Source organism: Chlorocebus sabaeus, chromosome 13 (assembly GCF_047675955.1).
Source record: "Chlorocebus sabaeus isolate Y175 chromosome 13, mChlSab1.0.hap1, whole genome shotgun sequence".
In the NCBI taxonomy this organism is placed as follows: Eukaryota; Metazoa; Chordata; class Mammalia; order Primates; family Cercopithecidae; genus Chlorocebus; species Chlorocebus sabaeus.
In genome coordinates this window covers 47,601,575-47,626,509 of record NC_132916.1, presented here as the reverse complement: position 1 = coordinate 47,626,509, position 24,935 = coordinate 47,601,575, and the positions used below count along the sequence as shown (strand labels likewise).

Below are 24,935 nucleotides of genomic sequence, written 5' to 3'. Positions count from 1 at the left end.
TTTGTCAGGGAAAGGTAATATTCTGATACTTTCATATCCTATAGATATATTTAATTTTTAACCTTCTGAACATCAATGGGCTTAAATGCTCTAATTCTTCTCCAGCTGTTACAAACAAAACGGCAAACGAATAAGAAAGAGATGGAAGAGGAAACTTGTTATGTGTGTTCAAAGTCAGATAAACAGAAAGGGAAGAGTACTGTTGGCTGTTGAGGAAGAAAAAGTCAGGGGCAGGGAAGTTTTCATAAAAGAAATATGGGTTATTTTTATATCCAAGTAGGATATAATTAAATTGTTATATTTTTATAAATGAAAAATTTAATTCCATTACTGCCAAATCACCTATAGAACAGAGACTACAGTGCTTGAAGAAATGTAGAATCTTCAGAAGTTGACATTTTAAATGAAATTCACCATGAATAAAGTAAGTCTCATAATGACAGCTTAAAGGTCTAATTCATAAAAATGTTATTTGTATCTGCTTTTTGTGGACTTCTGCTCTTATTCATGACTCTCGCAGTGTATGACTGTAATCACAGCAGAGGGTATAATGGGAGCATTACTTCAATTTGGACTAAGACAAGAATATTATATCACCACAATAAAATCCCAGCTATATTAATTTGAAGGGTAGAAATCGTTGCACAAGAGCAACAAATAGAAAAAGAAATGAATCCTTCCATATTCTGGGTTCAAATATCTACTTTATTTGTGAAGTTCAGCGTAAGACTGACTAATTGGCACAAACTTTTTAATGAAATATTTATTAATCAACCTTATGGAATTTGGAGACTTGGATGCTGAGTTCTGATCTTATGGTGATTATGGCATTGGTGTTTAGCATGAACTTAGAAATGTTTACAAGTCATTTGTATTTTAATTAACCCCTTTTCTGATACACGACATCAGAGGTGATGCTTAGCAAATGCCTATTCAATTGTCTGGCATATACATTTATTTAGAGAAGATATAAAATTCACTGCTACATAAAATTTCTCCCAGAGAAGCTGAAAGTAGTGACACTTGAAAGTATCTTTATTCAGAATTTTAAATATGATCTGCATGTTTAATATGCATAAATCTTTAGGAAAAGGAAAAGTGGAAATCAACTGGTTTATTTCTATCTGTGGAACTATCAAAATTTGACTTCTTGACTTTCTACTTCTGGTTGGATGAGCTGTAATAGTATGCTGTAGACAGGTTTAGACAAAGTGTGAATGCATTTTTCCCTGCGACATTAGATTATCTCCAGAAGTCACGAAAGTGGTTCTTTATAAATTATATGTCTAACATTGAAAGAAAGTGTTGTCTTTGATCTTGTAGGTAAAAAAGCTCTATACCTAAGAGAATGAGTTAATTCTTATATTTAATAAGATGCAGTCATTAGTAGACACAACTTAAGAATTAATTCTAGAACTACATATTGAATTTCTTTAGCATAATAATGATCTTATAATAGTTCTGGGTAATGGAAGTCTTTGAATGTACCTGTACCTGAGATGAGAGACAACTGACAAAGAGAAAGGCATTTCAAATATACGATAAATAGCACTAATTGAAGATAAAAATCAGTACCTTTACAACATTAGCCATAGCTATTATTGCCTCAAATCTAAAACCACTGAACATTCAATTTAAACAGCTATGTATTAGTACAGAACTTTGTTATTTGAAATGACTATGCTTACCAGAAAAGTGTCCAGGGATGTCCACCTGCTATGTCGCTATGCCTGGGCAGCACATGAATTCTCTGTCTTTGCCCCCTCAGACCAAGACGGCCTCAGATTTACGAAACAGGGTTCTTCCACGAAGTTTAGAAGTACCACAAGCAGTTTGATGTGGCATCCAGACTTACTGCAACATCTGGGTGCAAAGATTGAACAACCTTGTTGATACAACCACTCAGAAAGGACAGTGGAAGTTATGTCTTCACCACACTGCCAAATGCTTGTCATCAGGCTTAAATGCCTGTTGACAAGAGCCAGATATGAAAAACAGCTACATCAAAATAGATATCTTTTTAATGGCCTAATATATTATTTCTAATGAAATTGAATGTATTAAAAGAAAACAAAAAATAATTCTTTTAGTTTATCTGTAGTATATTTTCCAAGAAATATATTGTAATTTTACATATCAATACTTTAAAGCACTAAATAAACAATTATCGGGTTCAGAAAGTTCAAACTATCTTGTTCATTATTTGTAAACAGTATTCGCAGTCTACAATGTTAAGCATTTTCTGTGAGCCAGGCACTTTACAGAGTGTTTTGTAAACATTAACTTTGAGGGAGGTACTATTATTTGATAAATGAGGAAAACAAGGCTTAGTGGGATTAAACTACTTGCTCAGTAACAAAGCTAGCTGGAAGCAGAACTGACTTAACAAAAATCCTTCATTTCAACCTTGGTTTTGCTTTCATACTAAATTTCCCTAAAGCAAATATTTTAAATTTCTTCTCTAGAAAAAGAAGGGGAAAAGAAGGTGGCTGAGAAGAAAGTTACTCCTGAAACAAAAAAGAAAGGTAAGAAATTTGAAAACCGTGTACCACATAAATCAATTAGTGTTCATGCATAATACTACTGGTAAATCTATTATTTTCTAGGAAAGAAATTCCCTTAATAAATACAGTGTCATTGTTATTAGTGAACACTCTTAATATGTCTAAATATTCCAAATAACATTAAAATTGTCAATTTTTTAAAAAAGAATTCAAGCCTAAACACTTTTTGAAAATTACTACTGTGATTATTTTTTTCTTTCTTAAGAGTAATTGCTTAATTCTCTCTAATTCACTACTTTACTTAACTATATATGTGAATATGACAGTTACTATTTAAATAATTCAGTTTAATTTTAAAAGTCCACCAAAAGATCAAGTCATTTTATGTAGAGGGCAGAAAATATTTGAATACTTGATTGGTTTGTTTTACACACACACACACACACACACACACACATATGTACACATATATATGTGTATATATATATTTTTTTAAATTGGTTTTTTCCAAATAATTTATCTGATGTCCTAAGTGAACTTCAGAGATTTCAGAACTTTTGACATGGTTCTGGTGACCTCATAGTTCAGAGAACATTCGACATATTCTTTTTAATATATGTTAGGAAAGCTGTTAAATAATACCATAATTAATAATGCCATTTAATGTTTTTACTGTTATTAAATAATTTTTGCCTTTGGCAAAAAAAAAAAAAATCCGTTTCCTGAAGAGAACTTATACCTAAGCCACTAGTATGTTACGAAAGTGCTACCTTATTCATATTTGACATGACTTATGGCTGATTTAGGATTCCTCTATACAAGATAAATTAGATGCCTCCCTGGCAGTCATGCATGGCCTATAATATACGCAAGTTAAACAGGTAAAGGCTTATACTTTTCTTATTTTACCAGCAGAAAAAGATGTCAAAAAGAAAAGTGAGAAGGAAACTGCCGTTGATGTGGAAAAAAAAGGTATTGCACTTTCTTTGTTTCCTTAGATGGATTATATTCAGAATGTTTGCTTCATGAAAGTGGAAAAAAAAGATACTGTACTTTCTTTGTTTCCTTAGATGGATTATGTTCAGGATATTTGCTTCATGAAAGACTTCTCATGCAACATACACAAAGTGTATACAGTTACTTATATCTACCCAAAAAGTGAAGGTGTCAAAGCAAAACTTGCATTAGAGAAAGTTAAACAGGCAAAGAAGACTTTATTCAAGGCTATTGCAATAGGATAGAGACTGGAACTGAGCCTGAACTCAATTCCACTAAAACAAACAAACAAACAAAACAAAGCAAAACAAAACAAAATCGCAGGAGTGTTTGTAATGGTTGGTATGGGGAATCACAGGACATCTGTTTTTGCACATTAGCCTTTCTCCCTCAAAACATAAACTTTCACTTTTATATCTCCATGACAGGAAGCAGTTTCACAACATGGAGCAAGGAGTCCAAGGAAGTTAGGCTCCTACTCTTCCACAGAAACTGAGAGATAGGGCACTATCTTTCTTGGTGATTACATTTCAGAGGGATGGCTCTCAGTTCCTTGAGAAAAGCTTTATGGGTTGCGAAACTGGAAAGTGGCTTGCAAATGTCCCAGCTACTCGAGTGGCCAAGACAGGAACATTGCTTGAGACCAGGAGGTTGAGGCTGTAGTGAGCACCCTAACTGCATTACTGCACTCCAGCCTGGATGACAGAGGGAGACCCTGTCTCCTCATCCCCCTACCAAAAAAAAAAAAAAAAAATGATTTATATCTCGACAGAGCCGAGAAAGAGTTTACAATGACAAGTTTTCCAGTTTTCTGAAGTAAATGCTCTAAGAAAAGGGAGATCAAGAGCCACTGAAAGTCAGAAAGAAACCTATTAAAGTTTAATCAAGGCGAGGGCCACATTGGTCAAGATACAATGAACTTGAGAAGAGATACATAGTAATAACAATACCACATTGCAAAGATAAGAAGCTGAGAGAGAATAATGCACCCTATTAAGAAATAAGGTTATTCAACTATTTGACAGTTTCAATTTTTGCTTTAAATTTTGTTCTGTTTCTATTCTTGTTCAAACATGAATATTGGCTTCTAGTCAAGTTAGGCTTAAGTTTACATGGGAAAGACAATCATCTCAAGTATTATGGTTTGGTGATAAGCATTCTCACCTCAAAGATTTCCTCCACCGATCTCAGTGATGCTTAAAATTCTACCATTAGAACCATTCCATTCCTTTGAATTATGAAGGAATTGTCCCCTATTAAAATGCAAATCTTCTAAGCTTGTGTATATGGGGTAAAAACCTAATTCCTCTCAGCTACTAAGAACTTAAAGTAAATGAGATTTCCAGATCTTTCCTGTGTAATAGTAAGCTGAAAATTGTACCCTAGAAAATGAAGTGGTAGGTAAGCTTAAACGAAGAAGATTGAAAACTTCAGGGTGGGGAACCGTCTGGGGAGGGCAGGCTGGGTTAGATGGAATTTCAGTGAAAATCTTTCCCTTTCTAGGTAGTAATAGTGTATGTGGAAAAAATGATGGTGGTGAGAACCCTAAAAAGAAGAGAATAGGATGTCAACTATATAAAGATTATAATTAGCAAGCAGCAAATAGAAATGCCTAAAATTATCTGGTATCATGCTATAAATGGGGTAGAAAAAAATGTAAAATGTTAAGAATTGTATGATTAAACAGCTCATGAAATGAGCAGGAAGGATCAGCCAGATATTCTGTGTGTGCAAGAGTCGATTGCCCATTCCTTTGCATCCAAGTTTCCATTATTAAGGATGTATTATTGTAGTCTGTTGTTCTATTAAATATTCACTCATTTTCTTTTAAAGCTTTCTTATTTTCTGATGAAATATATCTTCTATCATAAGAAGGGAAAAACAGTTCCGACTCTATGAAGATACTGAGAAACTGCTTGCTTAGAGCAGTGGATCTGTGAAAATTACATGATTGAGGGTTAAAGATAAACCAAGATACTTCTTCCTTGCTATCGATTTTACTAAAAGAGTTGCAGAAGAAAATTTTGAGGTGTAATTTTCAAGCATTCTTCATATACATGCAAATGCAAAATCTGAAAACATGTTTTTGGCAAAACTCAATGATTGTGTGTGTGTGTGTGTATTTGGCTTGGTTTTAGCTTTTTGAGGGAAATGATGAAACATGTTTATGTGCAATAGTTCATGGGAAAATCTGATACTCCCCTGCCACTGGGAGACCTGTGTTATTAGCCCAGCAGTCATGTCAAAGTGAGGTTGTGAGCCACTGGCAAGAGAACTGATTATGCCAATATCACTTCCTACAAGGACAGTGCTCAGCCACCGAAGCAGAGACCAAACTGGGGTAATGGCTCAGCACATCTGGGCAGGACTACTCAGCGTTGCAAAACAAGTTTATCCTACTTGGAACCAGTTTTCTGTTTATATGCTTAACATTTTCACTTTTGATTACACAAAATTCCATTGGTTTTTCCAAATAAGTTCAACTTCCTGATAAAAAATATGCACAGTTTATTTGTTTACAATCCCTTAACCCCCAAATACTCAAAATAGTGTGTGCGTGTGTGTGTGTGTGTGTGTGTGTGTGTCTCAGAGAAAGAGAGAGAGACAGAGAGATTGAGTTTCAGTTAGTGCTAGTTTTTAACTCGTTTCTTTTTAGGGTTTAATAATTCTTTACATTTTCATGTGACAGCAATCTGGTTTACAAACAGCAAGTTTTAAGCTTATTAGGAAAGTAGTAAAATTTTATAGAGATAATGAGAGAAATTGAGAATAACCCGAAATCTTGAAGAGCTGGGGAAAATATGTCGTTTCTTCCTAAAATAGAGGAATATGGCAGAGCATATGATCTCACTACTGTGGCCCCAAATAGTAGCAAATTTATAAGGCATAAGATATGCCTACATGCTTATTTAATATTTGAGTGTGATTGTGATAGTTTATTGTATTTATGTTAATGTTAATATTAATTATATTGTAAAATATATGCATTTAGTTATATGCTATTTTATTTTATTCACCTTATATTTTATTGTTACGCTGACACAACAAACCTAAGGCTTACACTCTACTCAGTGATAAATGGGCTTCCACTGTATGACACTGGTAAATCACACTTTGTCAGCGATCTCTGGGGAAGATGTGGATGGGTGGGCTTTATATGATACAAAATTGCCAGCCCATTAATTAATAACAGTTGAAACTGAGCAATTGGCACATTGGGGTTAATTATAACACTCTTATATTTAGTATTCATTTGAAATCATCCATGGTAAAAATAAAAAAATAAATACCCGCCACTTAAAAATACGATGTAAAATTTAAAAAAAATCTTCATATTTTTGCAATGTTATAAGGTACATTTTCACTTAAAGAAATACCATGAAAAAAAAATCAATGAAAGAAATAAAGACTTTGAAAACATCTCTCTAGGTTTGTATAGGACTTCAGTGCTAGAAACACTAAACACTGTAGTTAGTTCTACTAGAAGACATTTCATACTGGGAACTGAGTACCTCCAATGTTATTGAAACACTAAAAGAATTGAAATCAAATAATCAAAATTTGGATGATGAAGCATCAGAGCAGATCAATAGGTTAGGAGACTGCTTTGTTCACTAGTACTGTCTCCTCACACCCACGAAGACTGGATCCTGGAAATGTGGAGGCAGGCCACAGCAAATTACTAACATCTGCATTTGCCAAATCATTCATCTGCTCTGCCAAACCATTTCTGCTTTCAGTCTGGTGGAACTTGATATGTCTCCAGAACTCTGGCTGCAAGTGAGTCTGTAAGATGCATCCCAAGTCTCCCAAGTGGAAGTGGGGTGAAATGGAAGTTGAAAGAGGCCATCAACAGTATCTATAAAAACGATCCTTTCAGAAATGTCCAAGATGATACAATTCATACAACAAGAGATGATTTTTGAAGGCCTACACTTTATAGTGATGAAACCTATCTTGGAGTTCCCCCAAAAGATGAAAAGGATGATATAACTAAGCTACATGATCAAATTTGGAAATTCCAAGTGTTCACAAGTCACACTTACCTGAAGTTTATGTTGCTCTTCACCTTCATTGTAGATAAAAGAAACATGGATTTTTTTTCTCTCTTCCACCACAAGGTGATATTTTTGAAGAAATAACGTTTCACCTACTTGATTAGATTATAATATCTGAACAATTAACAAATCGACTTGTCTCATAACAAAACAATTATAACCTGGGCAAAACATATAGACACACAAGAGAAATAGGCCAAAGCTAAGACGACCCATTGCTGTTGGGTTGGCCTTTTCATAGTAACGATTGTAAACTTTTTGGAGATAAATTTGTCATTATCTTATATGTTTATAAACTTATTAACTGTGAAAATAATTTTGACAAAATAACTGTTAATAATGGTATAAAATCATATTTAATTATCACATTTTACAATAGGATGTTTTTTCAGGAATTACATGTATAGAACTATAAATTACAAGAAGGCTATTAAAAGTCACGTAGCTTTTCTGAAATAAGCTACTAGAAAAGAATGAATTTGTTCATTCATTCATGCATGCATCTTGAAGGAAATATTTAAAAAAATGCCTACTATATGCCAAGTTTGTACTAGGTGCTGAATACACAGAAGTGGATAAACAGACAAGATCTGCCCCAATGGAGCTTACAGTTTGACAAGTGAGGCCCACAGTGAATAAAGACAAAATGTCCATAAGTTGAACTCTGAGTAAGGGCCGTGGAGAAAATAAATTTAAGGCAATGATTGAAAATAATGTGTTGGGGTGGAAGCTATTTAAATAGATAAGGTTATTAGAGCAGGCCTCTCTGAGAGACAACATTTAAATTGAGATCTGATGTATTGAAAGGACTCAGCCATTGATTCCTGTATCATTGTGTGATGTGTATATATATATACACCATGTGTCGGGGAAGGAGAGAGTGGTTTGTACTAGGAGTCAGAATATGAAGGAACATGTATGGGTGTTTGGATTTTATTACAATTGTAATGGAAGAAATTGAGTTGAAGTTTTAAATATAGCAATCTTTATGGATTATAGCTAGTGCTCCTGGAATAGACGAGATTAAAAAGAGATGTTGTGTCAAAAGAAAAAGGGAATAGAATCCAGGATCAAGACCTGGGGAAGTGCAACACATACAAATTCAATAGTGGAAAATAAAGCAAGAGAGGCTGAAAGGAATTGCCAGAGAAATGAAAGGAAAAGTTAAGAGCTTGGTATTACAGATGTTTCAGAAATAGATGTTACAAAAACCAAAAAGTTATCAACTTTGTGAATGTCACTTGCAGTTTGCTTTACGAGGGCAGAAGACACAAGGGCAGTCGGTGGGGTGAAAGGATAAAGCCAGGTTGTAATGGGAGGTGCAAAAATGGAGACTGAAGTGGAGATTTTGCGGGGAAGGGGGAAGGATTATGGCTGTGTGAGGAGTAAAGTCTTTTGTGTTTTGTCTAGGTTTGCTTTAATAGTTCAATCTAGTGCCCGATGTACATAAACAGAATGTAGGAGATTGATGCTCAGAGGGACAGAATATATAAACAGAAATTGAAAAGATAATTGAGAAATCATAGTTTGATGAGTATGTGGTGAAAAATATTCTTTTATTTTTGGAGATAATACCACAGGTGCTCTGATATTTAAAAAGTTGATGTTTTCAAATCATGACTAGGATTCTATGCAGATTGCCTTAAAAGAGAGGCATGCATTTGTAAGATATACAATATATGATTAGATGGCTCTGGTGATAAAACTAAAACTCCAATAATAAATACATTCTGAGATAAAAGCCTCAATTTTAGAAAAAGATGTATCCAAAATGTCTTTTGTGCTCACTGAGGAAAGTTTGTGAAATGTATTTTAGCAAAGCTCTTTAAGGATCATTCATTTACAATATGCCATTAGAACTTTATACTGAAACATCTTTGTGGTGATGAATTGATCAGGCAGGATTCGTCTAGTATAGAACTCATAAAGAATTTGTTCTGTTTTGAGGGATACATTCATATCTCTTTCCATAGAATATTTTCAATTACTGTATGGGGCAAATAATATTAAATTCTGCACAAACTAAAACCTTTGGCTATCTGCTTTCTCTCTACAAAATCTGTTTTTGTCATTGAGAAATTGCAAAGAGTCCTTTACAGAAGCTTATTGCTTTGAATATATCATTAAATGTTATTGTCTACCTGGCATTAGAATATCATCTATTTTACTTTTGAATCTTTTGTAACAAGTTGTTCTAGCTCAAAATAATATATATGGCAGAGTACAGATCACTTAAATTTCTACATTTACATGTAACTAAAAGAAACCTATTTGAAATATTTATGTGTACATTTATAATTGTACAAAATAATATATAGTATCTTTCATATGTATTCATGTTAAGTTTTAGTTTAAAAGAACATCCTTCCATTTTCTAGACTTGTGTATTGAGAAGATTATAGCTTCTTTTTTCTGATCACCCACATCTTTCTCCTTATTTGAAAAGCACTTGGTTTTAGAAAGTTATCTTTTCTCTGGGGTTTTGCAAACATGTGTTTGGGCAAGATTTAACAAATGCGTCCAATTGGTATTGTTAGACACTGAAATCTAGATAAATTTTTTCAGGATATTTGATAGTAATCCAGGAGTTACTATCAAGTTATAAAATGTAGATAATTCACAGACTTTTGAGCGATATTGGGGCAGTTACATTATTTTATATTCCAGATAAAATGTTTAAAAGTTCATTCAGATAAGTAAAAAATGGGAAATCTAGTACAAATTAGACCTGGTTTAATCAGTAATCCCCAGGCTTGACTTAGTGAGGCTTCACAATTACAAGGCAATAGTAGATTCAAGTTAGCTTTTTGTTCTGCAACAGGTTAGGTTGCAAATCTGAGTTCCGATGATGGAAGCCTGACTGTGTTGAAAACATTGGCTATGTTTGAAGGGTTTTGAAGGAAACAGAGTATAGTTTCAAGTGTTTTATAATCATGGAACTTATGTAAGACAATAGTTGTTTACGCCTTTGAGAGTAAGAGATTTTCCAACAGTGGAAAGTCTTCTGACTTGTTACTTACTATGGTATCTTTGACTACCTCTGATATTAGCTCTGGATTAGGCATATGGAAGCTAATCTGTTTTAGAGAAGGTAAAATGGAGTTATCACCATGACTTATTGTGGGAATATCTGAGATAACTTTTCACGTATTCACTTTTGGTTTGAACAATACAAAAGTGTGCTTGGGCTGAATGCAAAAATGAGGTAAGGGCATTTCAGTTTAAAAAGGGATTTAAAAATAAATATTAAAAACTCAGAAAGAGAGAACGTTCATATTCGAAATATTTAGGCCTGGAAAAAATGGACTAGTATATATGTGACTATTTTTCATCTTTTTAATGTTTATTTTGGGGACTTGGGGTTACCCTCCCTGAGGACATAAACAAGATCACCCCTAAACTTGAGAGTTGTGTTATATTATATTATATTGTATTATATTGTATTTATTTTTTTGAGACGGAGTCTTGCTCTGTCACCAGGCTGGAATGCAGTGGCGTGATCTCGGCACACGGCAACCTCTGCCTCCCAAGTTCAAGTAATTCTCCTGCCTCGGCCTCCCGAGTAGCTGGGACTACAGGCACATGTCACCACGCTAGGCTAATTTTTTGTATTTTTAGTAGAGACGGGGTTTCACCATGTCAGCCAAGATGGTCTTAATCTTCTGAACTCGTGATCTGCCTGCCTCAGTCTCCCAAAGTGCTGAGGTTACAGGCATGAGCCACTGCGCCCAGCCTATTTTATTATTGTTGTTATTATTATTATTATTATTGTTATTATTATTATTATTATATTTTGAGACAGGGTCTCGTTCTGTCTCCCAGACTTTAATGCAGTAGTGCAATATCGTCTCACTGCAGCCTCAACCTCCTGGACCCAAGTGATACTCCCACCTGAGCCTCCTGTGTAGCTGGGACCACAGGCACGTGCCACCATGCCTGGTTGATTTTGTTTATTTTTGTAGAGGTGAGGTCTCACTGTGATTTAACAAATGCGTCCGATTGGTTTTGTCAAACTCCAGGCTAGTGTCAAACTCCTGGACTAAAGTGATCTTCCTGACTGCATTTCCCAAAGTGCTGGGGTTACAGGCATAAGCCACTGCACCCAGCCTTGTGTTATCTTTTATTAAGTTCTTTCAACAGGGAGAATTGAAATATATATAAAGAAGAATCAATAAATATCAGTAAATAGACTGCATATTTCTTCTCTGTATGCATTGCTATATCAATATTTTTACCAGGTCTTGCACACATATTAGATAAATTATTTTAAATTCCAGTTTATACTTATTAATAGGATAAATTATTTTCTGAAAAAAAAGAAATAAAATAATGTAATTACACAGTAGTCTCTTGCAAATGTCATAAATTAAATTTTCCTGGGAAAATGGCACAGAGTGGCACAGGAAATGGAATGTCAGTTAAACCAAGTTATTTTTAATCTGTTAATCTCAATTTAAAAATATGGAGAGATTTTGATCAATTTGTGAAACAACAATGTAACAGTGTGGCCTGAGTTTTCCTTGAGATTTGAGATACTTATTTAATAATGCAGATGTGAAATATCCAGGCAAATTTTGTTGTTACATATCCTAGAAGTAGCAGGATTTTCCTTTCAGTGCGAGTAAAGCTTTAAAAACATCAAAGTGGTATCTCTCTCAACTGCAGCCTCTCTAGAGATCCCAAAAGTGTATTTTTGAAACAACAGCAAATTCTGCCGGTATAGATTCATTTTATCAGGAGCATTTTAAAGTAATCACAAGAACAGTTATTAAATCTCTTTTCTCATTTAATCATAAGAACTCTGTAAGGTAACCATTATAATCCACCTTTTATAGAAAGAGAAATCCAGCATTGGGATAGGTAAATAACTTGCCCATCATCACCAGTAAGTAGAGTGAAGTCAGTATGAAAGTCACCAAATTAAGCTTCACTGTCTTGTGGGACCTGAAAGCATGTGGTCTTCTAATTCTAGGAAACAATGGTGGTAGACTGCTTTAGTATCTTATTTTTTTTCCTTCCTCTTTTTCTTTTTTTGCTAATTTCCTTGAGATGATATTGCAGACAGTGGTAAACATGGAGGAAAAAATGCAGAAGAGATCCTGTAGGTCTGACTCTTACTTCTCTTGTAGAAATTATGCTTTCCTTCATTCATTCACTCAACAAATGTTTAATAATCCCATAATATATGCAAGGAAATCTGCTTAATGTTGGACATAGATCAGTGTAATAGACATAGAACTTGTCTCTAAGGACTTCAGCAAACAGATAAGTAAAAATTATACCATGAGCACTATAATAGGGTAAATGCAAGGGCTCACACAAAAATCAAGGCATAAGTATAGAAATTATTTCACTTTTATGGTAGGTGGGAGACTATTACAGATCTAGAACAGGGACACCATTGGCCTATATAATTAGGTATTTGACCAAGACACATATCATATTTATTTTTAATCCGGATAGAGACAAACACTTTTAACAGTGGTATATCACGGCAGATACTTGATCTTGCAAGTGGCACGTGATCTAAAAGAAGAAATTTATTAGTTTATCCAACTACTATTCTGTAGTAAACTGGCTTTGAGTTTAGCTTGATGCAGAGGTCACATGATATCATCAGGATATTTCTCTCTCTCTGTTTTTGGACTCTAGTCCCTCGGGATTGGCCCATGTAGCTGTGAATTGGTCATAGGTGCTGCCCTATATCTTCTCTTGTTCCTGTCCTGCTAGGGGCTTGGGAAAGCGGGGGGAGGTGGGGGGGGCAGGAGTGGAATAGATCAGTGTCCTGAAAGGTCAAACAAAAACTTGAGTAGTATCCGTCTCCATAGGCCCATTCCTGAACTAACCTTTTTGGTGAGGGTGAAAAAATAATCTGATCGTTTTATCTTAGGCCATGGGTCCTATCCCACCAGCAGAGAAATTACATAAACTTTGTCCAAAACATTTGAGCTGAAATTGGATTGGGTGATGATTCCCTAGATTAGGTTTAAAAAATGGTGAAATGGAGTAGCTACAACATTGAAGAAGAAACATAAGAATTCTCTTGAAGAAGTCATTTCTAGATGGTGAAAATATTGGTGATATGATTTCTTTATTTTTATCTAGAGAATAACAAGGGAGAAATTTTAGTGTCATCTATGGAGGGAAAACTTAAGTATTTTAGAAAACCAACCCAACATAGAATAATGTAGTGTGATCAACAAAAGCAAATGAAATTGCAGGTTTCATTCATGAAAATATTATGTCTAGTAAAGATTGAAATCCTTTCCCTCTACTTTGTAGTTTTAGGATTATACTTGGATAATAATCTTTAATTTTAATAAAGATATTTTGAAACAAACCAGATTGTATTCTGGAGAGAGTAGTTCAGAAATGCGGATGTGTAATATGGAAATGAGGAAACAGAGAACATCAAAGCCATGTTTCTAACTTTGATCTACTCTCCTATTTAGGTGTAGATTTACTTTTTATTATCCCTAAGAATGAGGACTCCATGGTGGAAGTTAGAAGTAGACAATGTGTGATGTTCAAGATTATATGGGGAAACTTTTAAGTCAGTGAACGCTGCCATTTGAAGTTTTCAAACAAAGGAAGAGTGGGTACCTTTCTTGAATTTGTGGAGGTAATCCTGTAAGAAGAAGGATTACATTACTTTTGACAAGACTTACAAGATTCTATTTTTTTCAAAATTAAACATCTGGCTAAATGAAACTGATGTCTAGATTATTTAAATTTTGAAGAGAAGTTATTATTATTATTGTTATCATTGTCTTAAATTTAGCCACTTGTCTAACTCTTCTAGAAGGTTAGTTATTTAAAAAAAAAAAAAAAAAATGGTGTGGTCAAGAGTTTATTCCAGGAAGTGAGGCCATAGTAAATGTTCACTATATATAACCTGAATTTCCACCATCTCTACTGACTACCTATTCCAGCAAAATACATCACTGTGAATCTTATCATAGAATGTTTTATTGATGTCTGCATAAACCAAGGGCACTAAAAAATTAAAATTTATTACACATGTGGAATAATGATTAATTGTCCTCAGGGCAAAGAAATATCTTGAGACATCTCAGTAGAGAAACCCCAAAGACAATAAGCCTAAGGTAGGAAAGAAAGTTTAATAATTATTTATAATGCAAAAAATAGGGAAAAATGATTCACACAGACCAGAAAATAAGAATTGTGGTTATTATTTGAAAGTTTGTTTGTTGTAAGTAGTTAACGGAGGCTTGAGGAGTACGTGTAATAAATTGTCTCTGCAATTAAAACAGTATTTTTCAAAAAATAACTTATGGCAGTATAAACAATTAAGTAATTCTGTTAGTCAGTTGCACATATCCTGTTAGCTATATTAATTTTGGAATATAAGGTCAAAAATGTTGAAGTAGCTTATGCTAACAGACAAAGTAGCTAATGCTAAAAAACACTAGAAGGAAAGGCACATAAAATAATGGCCTTGAAAGATACCGTGCTGGTGTAGAGGTGAGAATATGTTATACAAATCCGAGGAGAAAGGAGAAAATACACCATGGCTTGGACATGTGATGCAAGCCTATCACTGGAATATGGTAAACCACTTGGACTGTCTTCCCTATAAAAATATGTATAGACACCAACATTCCCAGGAATTTGTACTACTTACTACTATTGCTCCACTATGCTGTGCATGCAGCAGGGGCTCAGTGGACATTTGTGAAATCAATCCTAAGTTAACTTTTGAAAGAATGCCTGGTGATTCCATTATGTTTTAGAAATGGAATCCTAGTAGTTCACCCTCTCTTTTCTGAGACTACTCTCTCTGAACTGTTCCTTTTTTAAAACTCTCCTTTACCTTTTCACCCTTCTTCTCAATCAGCCAAATTATTTGCTTCCTATTTTTCTCAGAAAATAAAAATTAGAAGAGATCTCCCACAAGTTCTGACCATCAGATCCCATAACGTACTTCATCTGTCTCCTCACATTGTCTGCCTTCTTGGTGGAATACAATGCAATACAATGGTTTCAATGTTCATACTTCTACGAAAAATCCTTCCACTGGTGCACAGTATGCCTTCCCCACCTGCTAACTAAAGAGCATCACTCCTGCAATTCTCTCCTCTGCAAATTCATTTTGATTTCTATGGTGATTCTCAGTAGCATAAAATGTGTTATGTCATATGTGTGCATATGTATCTCTCTGTGTGTGTAGATAGCTAGATGATTGATAGATAGATAGATAGATAGATAGATAGATAGATACAAAGATAGATAGATAGATACATAGATAGATAGATAGATATATAGATAGATAGATAGATAGATAGATAGATAGATAGATAGATAGATAGATAGACATGTTGTGTGTTATATAAATATCCTGGTATTGACAGCACATCCTTCTCAAATTTCTGCCTGATTTCTCAGATCCCCTTTACACCTAAACTCCTCATAACCTTGTCTACGCTCTCCTTCCAGTCTCTCATCCCTACTGTACTCAGGTTTTCATCTCCACCACAGTTCTTGTCAACTCTCCATCTTACCATGTCCAAAGGTGAACTCCATTCTCAAGAGCATTTCACAGCGTCTTTCTTCACTCAGCCTCTTAGACAATATTCTTTCCTTTTAAGTTCTCTGGTCACTTTCTTGTTTCATTTTGCTGGTTTCCTCCCTTTCTTTCTGGAATCTCAAATTGGAAGCACTCTAGGGCTCAATTCTCTCTCTATCCTCACTTCCTTGGTGATCTCATGGTCTTATAAGTTTAAAACCATTCTTATAATAATGACTCTCAAATGTATATCTCCAACTGTGGCCTCTCACTGAACTCCAAACTCACACCCTCATCTATCCAATTGCCTATTCACCATCTCCAGTAGACTTTAAATATGCAGTAGACTTCTCTAAGTTAATATGTTTTTTTAAACAAAGAACAACACCCCTCATCTACACACACACACACACACACACACACACACACACACCCCTCTACCTCTGAATGTGGCTCTATACTCAGTATTTTCCTCTTATTAGTACATTACTACAACTTTTTCTTCCCCAGGCTTAAATCTCTCTAGCCACTGTTGACTCCTTTATTTCTCTTCGTTAATTCATTATTAAATCCCCTCATTTTCACCTTTGAAATACGTTTAGTAGCTGAACGTTTCTCACTACCTTTATGAACCACATCAGTTCTGGTACCATAGCCTGTTTCCTCTAAAGTCAAGTTGATAGTGTAACAACAATATGAAAACCCTTGAGAATTTCAGCAACTTTGAAAAATGAGAAAGCTTTTTCTTATTCATGCACAAGTTGGGAAACTTGCTGTACTCATCATAGCTGCTTAGGCACCCAGGTTGATGCACCTTTACAGAGGCTTCCACTTCACTCAGAGTAAAATCTGAAGTCTCCACAAAGGTGTAAAAGGCTATTCATCAACTGAAGGGCGAAGATAACACCTGAGCAGCCTTTCTTATGCAGCAAAGCCATTAACTGATGCCCTAATCGCACATGCTTGCCATTTGTAATCATTTGTTACTTGAAGAAATTTCTTCCATTTCCAATAGAACTCACAGTTTCAGCATTTAGATTTCAAAAGTACATGTACAATTTAATTTCCTACTGTAACTGAATTTTAGCTTCACTCAAATTTTATCAAAATGACAAGACAAATTAGCGTATGAAATCTTAACTCTCAAGTTAAAAAAAACAAAACGCAGACAGAAGGCTAACTGATGCATGAGTTATTTTTTCTTGTTTATAGAGGGCCTGTGAAAACATAATGCATGTAAAAAGAGCCATGACTTCAACTTTGCTGTAAAATGGTCCCTATTGAAAGGATTTAGCCTTGGTGAGAAGGTGTGGATGTGTGAATGTCATTGTGAAAGAAGTAGGGCAGAATAACCAATTAGGGACAGGAAAAGGCAGTTCGGCGGGAGGGAGTTAAAGACTGCAGGTTAGAAAACAGTTTTGTTTTTGTTTTTGTTTTTGTTTTTGTTTTTTCAGTTTGATGCCTTGGTAACACGAGGCATAAAGTTTCCATATGTGCCTTTGAATGTGGATGGGTAGGGTATATAAATACGATGATTAAAAACTCATATTCTTGCCTAATAAAAAATGACAACATTTTTTGTTGTCATTTTCAACAAAAAATGACAAGGGACAGTTCTAATTTTCCTCTGGCATTTCTCTCTCCTTAGTCTGCTCGTTTGGTGAATGACCCTTCCCCTAAACTCCAACCATGTAGGCTCAACTGGGGTTTCAAGTTCCTGTCATCGTTCCACCTGTCACTTTCCCCATGAGTGTGGACCCATGACCCAGGTTGGGCCAGAGTGCTGTCCATATGCTTTAAATAAAAAGGAAAAAAGGAAGATGATTTCTTTTTATAGATTGTAATTTGAGTGAGGGCAAGAAATGCTATTGGCCATATTTACATCCTTGATGTGGTAGCATTTTAAAAATAATGCTGCCCCATAAAATAAGACAAAACAACATACTAAGGTAGAAGTTTAAAGGTTTTTCAAGACTATGATTCATGTATTCCTGGAAAGCACTATTCCCCTGACCTCCTGACATTACACTACATGATTTAATTAATTCTTCATTTTGTCTAAGTTAGTTTATATTTGTATTTTGTAATTTTCAAACTAAATGTTTATTACTCAAATAAACATCCATACAGATTTAAAACAGTTATAGCAATTTTAAAACTCTTGAATAATGAGAGTGAGATGACAAACTAAATAAAACATTTTATGTTTGATATAACTCACCTTGCTGCACAACTTCTTATAGGAGGAAAATAACTTCTCTGATAATTGTTTAAATATGCCTGTTTTGGTAGCTGGTTTAGAGAGTGAACAAATATGTATTTATTTAATGAGACTTAGGAAGAAAAATATATTTGTCAATTCAGTATTTACTTGCCAGAAAACATTATGTTACTGTAAATTTAAAAAAATTTATAACTAAAAGCAGGGGTAACTTTCATTGGTTTTATCTTATGAATAAAATAGGAAACAAAATTCAAATGCTTCTTTTAATTTTATTCTGAGATTTAACATCTGTTTTTTTAAATGTTTAATGTGAAAAGATGGCATTTTATAGCTGGAGTATAAAATTAACAACATGTTTATTCCTCCAAACTATTAATAAACACAGTGAGACAGCCCAAGACAAATTAGACACAGCTACCCATAACGCTGTTACATTTATTTGCTTTGCTAGTAATTATAGTTAGAAAATATCCACTATCGTTTGTGCCAGATAGTAATCCATAATTTATTCCTGTTATACCTTTTTTCTAATTTTTTCCTAATAGCCCCTTGAAGGAAACACACAACCTCTTTATTATAATCTGTACCTACAGCAGATTTAGGAGGTTTTAAAGCCTGTTATAGTTGTCATTGAGGATAAGTAGAGGGGTTTGCAATCTAGAACTTAACCTTAGGTAATAAGTACTGAAGACTTTCTTTGTTAGGCCTAAGTCTTGTTACATAAACTTGCTTCATTTTATTTAACCATTTTGACCTAAAATAAATTGTGAGCAACAATTATTCCATTCAAAAATTTTTTAAATGTGTGCAATTCCCACTATTTTGTGGGAAACTTTTATGTGTTTGACTCATCATGATTAATTTAGTCCAAATTGGTTTTTAAAATATATATTGGATTGCTTTTCTTGGAATTCCAATGGGAGGAATGTTGGATTCAGAGTTATAAAGGATATTATCATGACTCTCTCTCTCTCAATGTCTCTTTTCCCATCTCCCATCAGCTTTCCTGCTTAGTTAAGGCTTTGGATAAAAACTCTATACCTTGTAACAAGATTGCTTCTGTAAATGTCAGGCTTACAAAGTCGTTAAATGTTGAACTCCAAGGAAAAAACACTCTGAACTCAAAATTCTAAGGGAATTTTCTGATTGGCCAAACTTGGGTAACATGTTAGATGTGTGGGCAGAACTGAATACAGTTATGTCCCCACAATTGGTTCCAAGATCCCTCAAGAATACCAAAATCCAAGGATATTCAAGTCTCTTATAAAAAATGAGATAATATTTGCATATAACCTATGCACATCCTCCCATATGCTTTAAATTATCTTTAGATTACTTACAATATATAATACAAAATATATGTAATATAAATAGTTGTTATTCTGTATCGGTTTGTAATTTATATATATATTTTTATATTTGTGTTATTTTTATTGTTTTCTTGGAAATATTTCAATTTTTTTTTTTTTTTTGAGATGTGACCTTTCTCTATAGGCTGAAGTGTAGTGGTGCTATTACGGCTCACTACAACTTCAAACCCCTAGGCTCAAGCAATCCTCCTGCCTCAGTCCCCTGAGTTGCTGGGACTACAGGAGTGGGCTACCACTCTGAGTCAATTTTTTTTTTTTTTTTTTTTGGAAAGAAAGGGTCTCACTCTGTTGACCAGGCTGGTATCAAACTCCTAACCTTAAGTAGCTCTCCTGCCTAGGCCTTCCAAAGTTCTAGGATTATAGGTAGGAGCCACCGCACCTGTCCCCAAATATTCCTGATCTGCAAAAACATTGTGGCGCTCACCCATGCAGAGCCTGTTGATGCAGAGTTGGCCATCTGTATATACTTACTTCTATGACTGAGTCCTCCTGAAAAAGTCAAAAGAGATTAGGTGCGAAGAGGATGAAGAAAAGTTCAGGTCAAGTATGAAGAGAGAACAGCAGAGACAGTGGGAAATGAAATTGGGAAACAGATCCTGATATTCCTATCAGGTAGCTGATGTAATTAAGTTTGTGGGCACAAGTGGATAATTTACACTTCATTTGACAGGTAAATGTGTAAAGGAAAGGGATTGACAAAATCATATCTTTGCCTAAAAAGTATTAATCTGCCAATACATTGTCAAGGGCAAGAGACTAAGAGAAATAGTAATTAGACAGTTATATCAATAAATATTACAGAGCTCAAGTCAATTACAGCAGTACTGGTGACAGGTAAGGAGAGCCTGATCCAACATGGCAGATTGAGGAGGAGAGAGCCATGGAAAGCTTTATAAAGGGAATTCACCCAGTATGTAGCAACTGAGCTTCAAAGGAAGGAAAAGAAAACATGTATCAGTATTTATTTAAATGGCTTTTTAGCGGATATATTTCCTCAGAGAATTTTCTGATCTCTGCTGTTTCCTCTCTTTTAACTGGAAGAAGGATGTTGCTAGGAAAAGAAAAAGAATCAGAGGGAAATAGACACCTTTCTGTCATGATGACTTTTTAAAACACTGTTTTCATATGAGCACTTCATTTGGCTGGTTCAGTTGTTGTTAAACAACATTTTGGGGGACCCAAAAACCATTTTCCTTTTGGCATTTAACGACAATTAAATTTTTTCCATTAATTTATAATGTGGTTCCTTTGTTAGTTAAATAATCTTTAGGCTAGAGAAAAAAAGAAGTGAGTCCATTCTGTTTTTTTTGACACTGAGTATCTAGCACCTAGTGTAATGCCAGCATGAAGCAGATGCTGAATCCACCCATTGAATAAACGAAGGAAGCATCTTCCATCACATGAGATGTATTTTTAGTTTTATATCCTTCAAAAAGGATTTGCCTCCCATCTGTGAATTGCTACATTCACTTTGTCTTTATTCACTTTTGCTCACTGTGGTCATGTAGAGAAAAACTAAATATTGTATTCTCAGTCTCCTCTGCTGTATGTGGAGTCTTAATTAGCTTTTCAAACACATTGCAGATAAAACCTATTAATCCTCTGACCTTCACTGAATTCAAAAGTTTTTGTGTTAATTGTTTTGAGAGAGTAATAGACAGTTCTGCTGTTTTTTAAAAAAAATCCTTGCATCTCTGCCAGGAAAACAGTAGAACCAGAAAGAACATTTGAAAGGCTGCTTGTATTTGAGCTGCCATCTTTTACAATTAGTGCGTGTCAGAGGACAGTCATTTCTAAACTTTGTGAAAGCCATTTGTTTTCTTGCAACTTTATAAAATAAGCTTTTAAAAAATGATTTCTATGCAAGAAAAGCAATTAGATCATTTAAGATCATTGTAATTTTGTTTATGAAAGCCCTAAGTGGAAAAGGAACTTACATTTATTGTCCACCCATTAAATTACAAGCACTTTGCTTGCACTAACTCCTTAAAACTTCAGGATCCCCCTTTACCTGTGGTTTGACCATTCATGTCAACATTCACTTCTGTTTACAAGGTTTCAATCACTCCATTGGGTACTGAAGAAAAACTGATGAAAATTGTCACCCTAATTTCACAGAAAAGTACACATTCATTTGTTTTCAAGAGTAAAAATTTCTAGCATTGATATAGGAAGGAATTAGGACTTGAAATCTGTTTTCTCTGATTCTAAAACGATTGTAAAAATTTCAATGACCATTAGCACTTGGGAGGCAGGAGGTATTCAGTAGTATTACCCAAGGTTACGGTGACATACACACCAGTTTTCTCCTGTACCGTTGACATACTTATTCAGCACAGTTTCTTTTATTCTCAGAGATGTCCAGTGTGGATGATTATGCTCCATCTAAGAAGCTTTTAAAATTATGCACATGTGAGTGCTTTGGGAGACCAAGGTGAAAAGATCACTTGAGACTAGGAGTTTGAGACCAGCCTGGGCAACATAGTGAGACCCCCACTCTCTAAACAATTAAAAAATTAACCTGGGGCTGTGGCACATGCTTGTAGTCCTAGCCACTTTGGAGGCTGAGGCAGGGGGATCATTTGAATCCAGGAAATAAGCAGCTGCAGTGAGTTATCACCCTACTGTACTCCAGCCTGGGTGCCAGAGTGAGACCCTATCTCTAAAACAAAAAATAAATTTAAAAAAATTATCCATGTGTAGAGGCTAAAGCAACTCCATCATGGAAACTAATCCACTATGCTGACTTCTGCTTAACCTCAGTTCCTCTCAGATTTCTACTTTCAAGTACTTACCATAAATCCTGCATAATAGGCAAATTCCTCCTGAAACATCTACACCCTTTCCCTATGGTATAGAAGCCCTGGCTCTGCGGGGGTAACAGTGCGGGGATCCACCACCTCTCAGCCACCCGAGACATGGCTTCTGCTTATAAATCCCCAGGAAATATTTCTTTCAGAGAAACTGGATCTGTCGGTTTCTTTTTTTAGCCTCTCAGCTCCCAATACCTCTGGGAGTAGGTTCACATAGACCTGCTCATCTTAAAACAGCATCTCTAGAGATTTAGAATACCAGAATCTCTCTTCCCATCAGAGGTTATGATTCAGTTGGCCTGGTATAAGGATAAGAAAGACAGCTGTATTTTAAAAATGATCCTTGGGTGATTCTGTGCTGCCAGGTAAGCAAAACATTCATCAAAGCTCGTTTAAAAAGCAGCCATGAGCAGTGAAACAGAATGCTCTGCTCGGAGTCGGGAGCTTGGTCCTGAGGTCTAACCCTGACACTGGATGCACAGCCCTCATCGTTTCAGGCTTCTGCTTTGTCTTTATAAACTGAGAAGATGGAATGGAGTCAGTGGCTTTCTGTTCGGGTTGGGGGTTGAGTGTAGGGGAAAGAATACCTTACAAAGTCTCAAAGTATGAGACTTTGTCAAACTATACAAGATTCTGAGATTCTTGTAGCCACCTGTCTCCAAGGGACTGAGGGTGAGTGAAGAGATACTTGGTCTTTTGGAAAATCACTGCTTTTAGAGTGCTAGTGTTTGGGATGGAAGTATGTTGTATGGCATCATCATTGCCTATGTTGGAGCAGGAAAAAAGAAAGCATGGAAACTTAGGTAGATGATCCTGAATTTTTATTTCTAAATCAAAACATTTAAAAAAACCTTGGATTTAGCAACTACTTGATTCAATAACTTGCTTTTCAGCTGCTTAGTTTAACCACACACACACACAGACACACACACACACACACACACACACAGTGTGAAACAACAGCTGAAGACATATTTGATGATGTGAGCACAAATGAATTTTTTTAGTCTTTTTCCTACTGAGTTGCTGGAGGACAATAGTGCTAACATCCACCCTTCCTTGCCAGCTGGCGTGTATTCCTAAACCAGGGAAACAACCGTTACACTTACCCTACCCATTATGACAAGCTACCTCTGGTCGAAATTATTACAGCATGTTCTTATTAGTGTCTGAATCCCACTTTCATTTGTGTGTTATACCTACCCAGTCCCGGATGAGTAATTTTAATTGTGAGAACCAAATAAGCAAAATGTGGAGTTAGCCTTTGACAAAAATAGCCACTGTTACAAACGTGATTTAAGGGCTGAAATGGTTCAGATCATCATCCCTGGTGTCTTTGCTTCACAAAGGCAGCTAGGAGGGGTTATTGGTTTCAGAGGTGGAATATAGCTGTTGCTCTGCTGGAAGGAACGTGCTCCTTTCGCTACTTCTTCTTTGTCCACAGGGTAAATACTGTGATATGAGAAACCGGAGAGGTGGGATGTATCATTGGCAGCTTGGCCCTGAAGGCGTTAGGGCAGTATTTTTCTCTTTCTGCCCCTAGCCAGCTGTCTTTTTGCACAGGTTGAACGCATGTGCTCTGTCTTTGACATTGTGCATTTAAATGCCAGCTTGTGCAATTTACAGTACAAAAGGGCAAGGATACGTAGGGGAATGAGGAAAAAAAACCCTCTTTTCTCTTCTCATTGGCTGACCTTTGTGATTTTGCTCTACAAAGGCATGAAAAGAGCCCCTATGACCATATTTCTGATCTTCAAAACAATCACAGAAATAGCCCTTTATAATGTTATTTATATACATTGCTACCAGTCTTCGTGCATTAGAATATAAAGAATAATTTGAATCCCTGGAATTGAATGTGGAAAACCATTCCTATCTCATTTGACTGAAAGTAAAACCAAACTGCATTCTGTGATTTTGGTAATAGGGATCAAAAATGTTTATATTATAGGATTTTAAGCCAGACATACCTGAATCTGAAAGGTATAGCTAATACGCTTACCTCAAATTAATTTAGAAAATTTCAAATTTGGAGAGACAATAATATAATAATTGTATGAAACAGATAGAAAAGGAGATGCAGGACTGAGCGTGACCTTGGTGGTATGCAAATCCACATTCTTAAGAAATGATTTATGTAACTTAATGATTTTCTTATTCTCCTTAGGTGTTCATTCATTAATCCATTTGTTCACTTATTGAGTCCTTTCGTGAGAAAGATGCTTTTCTGGGTACTAAAGAAAAATGGTAGCTGGGCGTGGTGGCTCATGCCTGTAATTGCAGCACTTTGGGAGACCGAGGCGGGCGGATCACCTGAGGTCGGGAGTTCAAGTCCAGCCTGGCCAATATGGAGAAGCCCCATCTCTACTAAAAATACAAAAATATTAGCTAGGCGTGGTGGCAGGTGCCTGTAATCCCAGCTACTTGAGAAACCTGAGGCCGG

At 35.4% G+C, this 24,935-nt stretch overlaps 1 protein-coding gene across 2 annotated transcripts in view; it reads left to right on the top strand.

The window, feature by feature from the left end:
- The window catches only part of TRDN (triadin), a 273,616-nt gene that overhangs the window by 180,630 nt on the left and 68,051 nt on the right, over nt 1–24,935 (top strand). For both annotated transcript variants that reach the window (XM_073022439.1, XM_008007178.3), the window contains 2 exons: nt 2,466–2,525; nt 3,417–3,476. In XM_073022439.1, the coding sequence (XP_072878540.1) occupies nt 2,466–2,525; nt 3,417–3,476 (120 nt within the window). The remainder of the gene's footprint in view (nt 1–2,465; nt 2,526–3,416; nt 3,477–24,935) is intronic.